The sequence below is a fragment of the Echinops telfairi genome, unplaced genomic scaffold (assembly GCF_000313985.2).
Source record: "Echinops telfairi isolate 266 unplaced genomic scaffold, ASM31398v2 ScPeMD7_9;HRSCAF=40, whole genome shotgun sequence".
In the NCBI taxonomy this organism is placed as follows: Eukaryota; Metazoa; Chordata; class Mammalia; order Afrosoricida; family Tenrecidae; genus Echinops; species Echinops telfairi.
This window is the reverse complement of record NW_022103906.1, coordinates 90693708-90702967: the sequence shown is the minus strand read 5'-3', so window position 1 is coordinate 90702967 and position 9260 is coordinate 90693708. Positions and strand designations below refer to the sequence as shown.

General features: G+C 51.4%; 1 protein-coding gene and 1 long non-coding RNA gene across 2 annotated transcripts in view; one reads left to right on the top strand and one right to left on the bottom strand.

Moving 5' to 3' along the window:
- Positions 1–2408: 2408 nt before the first annotated feature.
- Positions 2409–5489, bottom strand: LOC123521327. The gene is made up of 2 exons (XR_006679784.1): positions 5415–5489; positions 2409–2929 (listed from the first exon to the last, which is right to left on the bottom strand). It is a non-coding gene; the product is annotated as an uncharacterized LOC123521327 (long non-coding RNA).
- Positions 5490–7353: 1864 nt separating this feature from the next.
- MYCN (MYCN proto-oncogene, bHLH transcription factor) overlaps positions 7354–9260 on the top strand; it is a 5948-nt gene continuing 4041 nt past the window's right edge. The window contains 2 exon segments of the mRNA XM_013004146.3: positions 7354–7454; positions 7457–7522. Of these exon segments, the coding sequence (XP_012859600.1) occupies positions 7370–7454; positions 7457–7522 (151 nt within the window). The 5' untranslated portion in view covers positions 7354–7369.

Sequence of the window (9260 nt, the reverse complement as noted above, 5' to 3'; positions counted from 1 at the left end):
TTCGCCCCACCCCCGTCATCACCTGCCCCCAAGCTCTGGTTAGGGTTAGGAATGGACATGAAATCCAGGTGGTAGGAATAAGAGAGGCTATAACATTTCTGTAGTCTCTAGGGGTCAGTGACCTGTGATCATTATCTGACCAGACGAAATCCTTCCTTAGCAAGTGTCAGGGAAAACAGCATGGTCCCTCCCAACTGAGACCATTTGTTAGCATTTATAAGTTCACATTTGTATGTATTTTAACTTCTAATTGGTTTCCTCATTTGTGCTAAGAATGCCATCTGTCCCTCTGACAGGTTTTTGGATTTGATGCTACTTACCAGGAAACCAGACCACTCAGTGTGTGTGTGTTGCAAACTGATTCCAAAGTGTCCATTCCAAACATCCCTGTTTTAGGAACTTTCCTGCAGAAGGCCACCGTGTTTGTATAGAGGTGTTCTTAGGACCATTTTTCAAATGGTAAACGCCCCTGGCTTCCACACTTTCTTAGAGCTCCGAATATAGCCTAACACACAGTCTCATTTTGATTCTGGGTCTCCCATCTGTCCTTGTGATTGTTCTGGACACCGTGCAAGAGGTCAGCATGCTCTACTGCTAGCACAAAAAGCCAGAGGGTTGGATTCACCCCGTGGCACCTCAGAAGTAAGGCCTGGCGATCTCCTTTAGAAAAATCAGCCAGGGAAATCCTTCGGGAGCACCATTCTACCCTCCCATCCTCGGAGTCCACTTTCTTGTCGGCAGCATTTGTAGATCAGACAACCGAGGCTGATGGAAGCTGACGTGTCGGTGATTGTAAGGAAATTAGACAATCAGGATGCTAAACTCCATTTCTGAACCTCAACCTGGTGCTCTAACGCTGCCATCTCCTCCGTACAGATAATCCTCCACACACATCCCCCTTTCATGAACCGGGACCCTGTGGCCAAGGGAAGCTAATGGACTCGTCTAAGATCCTCCAACAAATAGTGGAAGGACTCCTCTACAGCCACAGAGGATGATCTCCAGGGAGAGGTTCACCGGGGGCTGGACCAATGGGCTCAAACACAGCAATGGTTGAGGGTGACAGGGGACCCAGGCAACGTTTTGCTCTGCTGTCCATAGGCTCGCTGTGAGTTGGAACCAACGTGAGGGCACTCACGCATCATTTAAACAGCAGGCTCCATGGGAGCCCAGCTTGGACGGTTTGCTAAGCCCCTGCTAGAGGGTTGGGGCTAAAACAGAAAGAGGGGACTAACTTCCACCGAACCACAGAAACAACCATTACGGGCCCCAAGCCAAACCGAACTCATGGCCACGGAAATCAGCTCCAACTCATAGCGACTCCATCGGGCAGGGTGGAACTGCCCCTGTGTGTTTCTGGGGCTGTAAACGTTCACAGGAGCAGAAAGCCTCATCTCTCTCACGTAGAGCAGTTGGTGGGTTGAAACTGCTCACTTGGCCGCTGTTAGCCCAGCGCATGACCCACTACACCACCGGCAGACTCTGTAGATGCGATCTCACCGAATCCTCCCATGACATTTCTTTGTAGATAAAGCCACACTGAGGCTCAGAGTGGCTGTCTGGATTGTCTGAAGTGTCAGGGATCACTGGTATATCAGGCTTCCAAAGTTGGTCCTTTCAGCCTTTCCTGACACTAGATACGTTCGTTGGGAGATGGGGAGGTTCCCGCAGTTCAGGAACGGCTAATCTGGTTAGGAAAGTCACGCAGACACGGGAATCCGATAAGAGAGCACAGGGTAGATGTTTCCAAGCTGTCCACAGGCTGTAAAAGATTAATGGCGGGCAAGGAGTGGGGCTTGGGGAAGGGAAGTCAGGATTCCTTCAGGAAGGAGAGTCTACAGCTGAACTTTAGGAATGGGTTTTAAGATGCAAAAATAGAAGACTCTCTAGGAAAGAAGCAACTTCTGCAAGTGGGCAGATTGAGTAGGGACTGTCATTGATCACTGTAGGCACCAGAAAACGGAAAGGGTGTCCAGGCAATTCTAACAACTCCACTCAGCTGTTACTATGGGCGTGGGCAGTTAGTCCGGCGAAGTGTCACTCTTGCTGATAAAATTCCCCCAAACCAGGGGCTGTTCTCCGAGATCTAGCTATTAGGTAACCACCTGAAACATCTGGGAACAGTGGGGATTAACTCACAGCAAGCAAATTCCAGTAAAAGACCAAAGGTAGGGAGCCCAGCTCCTTCAGCATCAGTGCCAAACGGGTTGGTTGTACCTGGAGCAAGACCTGGAGTCCAAATTCCTTGTTGTTACAGTCTTGTCCAAACCCTTCTGTGTGACTAATTCAAGGTTAAGGTCTATAAAGGGGAGGCCTGTCGCCCTCCTCCTACCCCTGTGGAGCCCGGCCCTCTTCCCTACTGCATCAAGTCCTTTGGCATCAGGACAAGATTGAACAGGAGTAAAAAATATTTCTCTAATTTGTTTATTTGATAAAGTCAATACATTTCTTATTTCTCATCCCAGCTTATTTTCCATCCTATTTTCTCCCCAACTGTCTGCAGTGTACTCAAGAGAGCGATACAACTTCACAGGAGAAGGTGCTCAAGCTGCCTCCAAGGATTGAAATATCTATGTTTGAGCACAGTACGGAGCCTGTGAGACCTTGCCATTTACTCGATCAGTCATGAAATCACTGATATTAAATGAAGACAACGAACATGGGATTGTGTCCTTATCCGTTAAACTCCCCAACCCTTCCCCCAACTTTGCCAATGTCCAGTTCCCAAGTCTTAGGCTTTCGAGGCCGTATGTTTTAGCCTTGGACACATCCAACATCGGACACTTTAAATGGCTTCGGTTGACTTAGTTCTAATCCTAATGAAACCAGTTCCCCTTCTGTCCCAGCTTGGTCTCTTACAAGCCATTCTCGGCCGATGTAGCAGACTCAGTCCAGCACCAGGTGGTTCTGAAAGAATGAATACACACACCTGGAAAACAAGAGAGAACTTTGGAAATGACCTTAGACACAGACAAGTATCTTTTACTCCCTCAACAGGGTCAGCTTTACAGGGAAGCAACAAAAAACAAAAACAAAACAACCACCCTTAAAAAAAAAAACAACCCACAAAATATTAAATTTTTTCATAACTCTACTGCTTTAACATTTTGTGGATAAAGAGAAAAAAAAATCTCCCTCTACCAGTCTGATTCTATTCTCCAAAGGAAACTAAACTTGTTGCACATTCTTCCCAAATTGTTACCAGGTTTATGTAGACATATCGAAGTGCACATGTGTCCAAAATGCCAGACATACTGACCTCTCTTGTGCTTATTTCCTTTCATACTCATGAACTTTTCCAAGTAGGCACTGATAGATTTAGCGAGTAATTTTCGGTCATTGCAAATTATTTCACTGAATGACTGTTATGCGATAGTAGACCCAAGCATTCTCTTATTCATTTATAATATTCTTTACTGTATTTTCGCTGTTGAGAACTAGGCTGAAAATCACATAGGCTCAGGTAAAAGTTTGTATGTTTCTGCCACTGTTTCTTGCAGGATGGATTTTACACTTGGGGCTGGAACACCAACTAAATAGAAGCCCCACCCCCCACCCCCCTTTGGCCAACATCTTGGGCTAATCAGCTCGACCAATAAATGCTAATCTCTTTAAGATGATTTTGCATTTCTCTGACTTCTAGAGAAGTTGAGCATCTTTTCATATGCTTATTGATCATTTGCATTTCCTTTTAGAGGAATCCTCTACTCACATCCTGGATCCAGATTTCGATAGGTTTTTCTTTTTCTAATCAACTTTAGAAGCTCTTTGTATACCCTAGATCCTCTTTTGTCTCTCATATTTGGGACAAATCGTTTCAACCACTCTGTTATTTAGGGTGTGTTTTAACTTTTTACTGAAGTCAAAGATGTTGTTTTTCCTTCTTGGTTTGTAAGCTGCTTGTTTTACTTAGAAAGGACTCATATATCACTCTCTACATTTTTCTAGTCTTATTTATTTAGAACATGAAAACCTTTAATCTTGCCTTTTTGGGTCTTTTAGTTGAGTGAGGCAGGGATCTAGCTTTATTTTATTCCAATCAGTGGATCACTTATCCCTGTCAGAGAGTTGAGACTCAAAGAACTGCTCCTGAGGGTTTCTGCAACTGTACATCTTTTCAGGAGCAGCCAACGTGGTCCTTCCCCTTGGATTGGGCTAGTGGGTTTGAAGCAGCCTGACGCTTAACCCATAGTGCCACCGCAAACCCTTAGTTGAGCACAAACATTTTAAAAATGATTCAATCAGCCAAAGCTTATGCCTAGGAGAGGCTGTATGGCATTGCTGGGGACCAGTTAGCCCTGGGGTGGACCCTGCAGTTCTTGACTTTATGATCAAACAAATATCTAGGGGTGATTTTGATTTCCTACCTAGTCATGGATTGGACCCTTTAAGATCTCGGTGTTTGGTATCTTTTAGTTTTTTATTTTGTCTTTGTTTAGCTTTTCATTTTTCTTTTAGTTTTAGCTTTTTATTTTGTCGTAAAGAAGGGATTTGTAGACTAAAATAGTCTTGCCCCTCAAAAATCCTATTTATCAGGCAAATCCTGCGTATAATTTTCTCCTATCAATTGATGGTTCAATAATGGCACGGTGGCATAAGCGTTGACCTGCTAACCACAAGACCATCGGTTCCAACCCAATTGCTCCCAGGAGAAGGATGAGGCTGTCTACTCCTCTTGGTCTCCCTGTAAATACAGGGGGGGAGCGCCTTCATTCAACCTTTGTTCTGAACCTACCAGATGAGATGTTTACTGAAAATCTTCACCTTCAAGTTATCTAAAGATTCATTTAGTATGCATCTACATAGTCGGAAACCTTTCAACATTTTTAAAAGAGGAATTTGCAAGCTCCTCCACAAACAGATTAGGAAGTGGCAATCGGAGGTATCTCTACACACAAAGGCCTTTTATCATGCCCTCTGCAAACGGAGGTACCAATAAATATTTGCTGAATTTTATCATTCAGTGAACCTTTGGATTCAGACTTATCGCTTATTATTGGCTTGAATTAGGAGGAGGAGAAGATGGAGAGGCCCACAGAGGTTACAGTATTTGCTCAGAGCCATGTGTGGAGCTGGGCACTGGTTGTATTTTTCTGCTCTTTTTGGTCGGTCTTCATTGTCTGCTACATTTTGGTCCTTGACCAAGCACAAATGGTAAGGTGCCAGACACAGGATAGGATTTTTCAAATGCAGCCACCAGGTCCATCTTGGCCCATTTTAACAATCACTGTGTCATTGTGGCAACCTGGCAGGGCCAGCAGTTCGGAGTGGCCTCTTGGGCTTGAAGTCAGTTCAGAAGTGACAACTGCCTCTGCCTCTATTGGTAATCAACAGAACTATCATGGTAGAGATGGCCACCTTGGAAGGATTCATTCTGAGACCTCGGCCTTCAACCACTGTGCTGGTGTACTTACTAAGTGCTGCCTGGATGATTCCATCCTGGGCAAAAGACACAGGAACTCTCTCCTAAAGGGAACTCCAGAGCCTGGGGAGGAAGACAAAGACAGTCTCACGGGAACACAGGCATTAAGCAAGGATTCCCAGGCATTTATAATTACAAATGGAGGTAAATGCTTTGAAGGAAATCCAGTGTGCTTGGAGAGGATACAGCGGGAAGGCCTGGGATAGTTTGGGGGTTAGGGAAAAGCAGAAGAGGGAGTGTTAAAGGCTTTTGCAAGGGTGAAGTGTTTTGCATATGTGAGGGAAATAATAGTAATAATAAAGGTGCTTGTAAGGGCAGCTCTTCCTTTCAAGGGCCACTTTCTTGATTTCTGGGAACCTGCCTTGCTCCCCAGTATCTGGTAGGCACCCAAGGCCAGGGCTGACAAGGCCTTCACAAATGCTAATATTTGAGCATTTTATGAGCTGCCCCCTGACCCCTTGCATCCTCATCTTTGACTTGTTTGAATGCAGAGGTGATTGGGGGCCCGAGCGGCATTTCCAATTTGGAGAGAAAAGGGGGTTGGTGAGGAAGTCTTTTCCACCCCAATCCAGGGGCCAGCATTCCCTCCCCCTAATAATCGGAAGGAAGGCTTTTCACGGCCAAACACCACTTCACTGTGAATGTGGAAGTCACCGGGGCAACTAAAGCAGTTAGGGCGGTGGTCTCGGGGCGGGCCCCACCAGCTCACGAAGTGAGGTTGGTGGTGGTGGGATGGGAGAGGGCAGCGGTTCACTTCCCAGGAAGAATCCATCAAGATCAGGTCATGACAGCAATAGTAAGAGCTGACACTTTAGAGGAAGTTGACGGTGTCCTGGGCACTGTTCTAAACGCAAGTAGGCACCATCATGAACGCCTTTGGAAAATTAAGGAAACCGTGGCACAGAGATTCAAGTAGTGGCAGCAGTTTTGCTTTTTGCCTCCAACCATTTGGGGTTATCGCGTTTTTGTTCCGTGTATCGGTCTTTATGGGGGTGGGTGGTGGCGACCATAAGTGAACCTTTATCTGCCCGCCCCTCGACCCCATAATTCGGAGGAATCCCCTGCCCAGATTTCGAAAGGCAAATTTGGCAGCCGTGCAGACGGCCCAAGAGGTCCTTGGCTTCCTGAGCTGGGGAGGCGCCGGCTTCTTCTAGCCGAGTGGAGCGCGGGGCTGGCCCCGGGCAGCTGGGCGTCGAAGCCCAGCAGCTCCGCGTTCTGCCCGGTCTCCGCGAGGTGTCGCCTTCGGCCGAGGAAACCTCCGCGGCGCCACCCTCGTCGCCCACAGTTATTTATTTTCAAACAAGGGGGGCGCCCCTCTCCTTTTAATTTACAACTAGAAACATCTATTCTTCAATGGGCGCGTCCTCTCCCTCCCCTTTTGCTCCCTGGGTCTAGCCTTCCTCCGAGATTACCCCGGAGCAATGCCTCCGTCCCGCCGGGCTCCTCCGGGACCCGCGCTCAGCTGCAGACAAACGCAGGCAAGGCGGGGGCTGGGTGCGGAGCCGCGACGCCCTCCCACCACTCCCGGGGCCCTCCGGAAATTCCCCCCCCCCCCTCTGTGCCAAGCACTTGCCAGGCCCGCTGGGTGGGTGCTGCCCTGCACCGCTCGGCGCGCAGCTGCTTAGCAGAGTGCAGCGGGTGCAAGCCCGGGGGTCCAAAAGGGCGGGAGGCGCGCACCCCAGGCAGCCCTGCTTTGCAGCCTGCTCTCTGCAAAAGAAGAAAAGCAAGTGGCTTTTGGCGCGAAAGCCTTGGCGCCTCCCCTGATTTTTATGGAAATCAAGGGGGCGGGGTAAAGCCGCTTTCCTCCGCCGTTCTCCCTCCCCCTCGTCTGCGCCGCAGCCCCCTTCTCTCTCCGCCCCCCGGGTGTGTCAGATTTTTCAGTTAATAATATCCCCCGAGCTTCAAAGCGTAGCCAGTGACAGTCATCTGTCTGGACGCGCTGGGTGGATGCGGGGGGCTCCTGGGAACTGGGCTGGAGCCGAGCTAGCGCTAGCCAGGCGCAAGCGCGCACCGAGAACCGTCCGAGGACCACCCCCCCCCCCAGTCCACCCGGAGACCCCCGCGCAGGGCCGCCGCTGGACCCCCGGCAGCCGGTGGGAGGTAAGGAGAGGGGGTTGCCACCGCCCCGCGCCCCGGGAGCGGCGAGCGCGCAGGAAGGCAAAGCCGGGACGGGATTCCGGCCAGCGCGCTGGGCGCCCGGCTGTGCCCGGGGGACTGTTGACGCTTCCGAAACAAAATGATTGCGGGGTTTTCCCCTGGGAAGCCAAGGTCGGCGGCTGGAGAGACCCACCCCTCATCCTTGGACTGCCCTTGCCTGGAGGGTAAAGGGCTTCTTCGGAGGGAGAAATTCGTTCTTCTCAGGACTCGCTGACAGGAGCCGGTGCGTCCCCGCCCCGGCGCTGGGGTGCCCCCAGGGCGCCCCGGAGGCAGGAGAAGGGGTTCGGCAGGGCGAGGCCGCCGCGGTCTTAATCTGGGTCACGGCTGTTCCAGCTTGGAGACGCGGCTCTCCCGATTCTTCCCTCCCCTGCGCGCTGCGCCCCTACAGGATTCTCAGGAATGGGGTTCAGACCACCACCCCTTAACCGGAGGATATTGTTCGAGGCTTGGATGGGGGTTTAGGGAGCTTGCAAAGGAGCTACTGGCAAGAATATCCCGGTAGCGGTTGAATGCCGAGGGGCGTCTCTTCAAAAAAAAATTGGGGGTGGGGGTGGGTGGGGGTAGGTTCGTACATTTGGGCGCCTGTTGACCTATCTAGGGAAAGAATAGCGTTTCCATTTGCAAAGTTTCCTGAATCCTCGACTATCTTAGGAACTCCCGAGGTTGCATTAAAATAAAAAAAAATTTTTTTTAAATGTCTTTCATTCCTCCAAGGGGAAGGGAAGGGGCACTCGGAATGCTCCGCCAGGTACCTGGATTGCACGGGCGGCAGGCGCCCTTGGGAGAGTTTAGTGTGCACGGGTGCCACGGGGGGTTTTGGGTGCGAATGGGCGTTCTGCAGCCTCTACCAGCCCCCTCCCCCCCGCCAGTGCCTTGTGTGAATGAAACGGCAGTTTCCAAAGTTGCCGAGCCACGCCACCCCCCTACATCTGCATGCCCCCTCCCACCCCTGTCGTAGACAGCTTGTACACAAAAGGAGGGAGGGAGCGGGCGAGAGACAGAACTTCCTCCACCTTCCGCAGCGCCGGGCCGAGCGCGGGGCTTGCAGGGCGGCTTGAAGCCCCGGGCGAGCTCTGCAGCCCAGCTTGAGGTTCGAGGGGGGCGCTCCCCGCCCGCACCCCACTCGGCTCCGCTTGCCAACTCTCTACCGTTGTATCTGTTGGTTGCAGCGTCGGAGGTTGGAGCGGGGGGGCCCCCCGCGGGAAGGAAGCTACCCGCCGATTGAGAAGAGCGCAGTCCCGAGGCGAGCCGACGGCCGAGCTGCACGGCGGCCACCATGCCAGGGATGATCTGCAAAAACCCGGACCTCGAGTTCGACTCGCTGCAGCCCTGCTTCTACCCGGACGAAGACGACTTCTATTTCGGCGGCCCCGACTCCACACCCCCGGGGGAGGACATCTGGAAGAAGTTTGAGCTGCTGCCCACGCCCCCACTGTCGCCCAGCCGTGCCTTCCCGGAGCACAGCCCGGAGCCCCCGAACTGGGCGACGGAGATGCTGTTGCCCGAGGCCGACCTGTGGGGGAATCCGGCCGAGGAGGACGCGTTCGGCTTAGGGGGACTAGGCGGCCTCACCCCCAACCCGGTCATCCTCCAGGACTGCATGTGGAGCGGCTTCTCTGCCCGGGAGAAGCTGGAGCGCGCCGTGAGCGAGAAGCTGCAGCACGGCCGTGGGGCGGCCGCG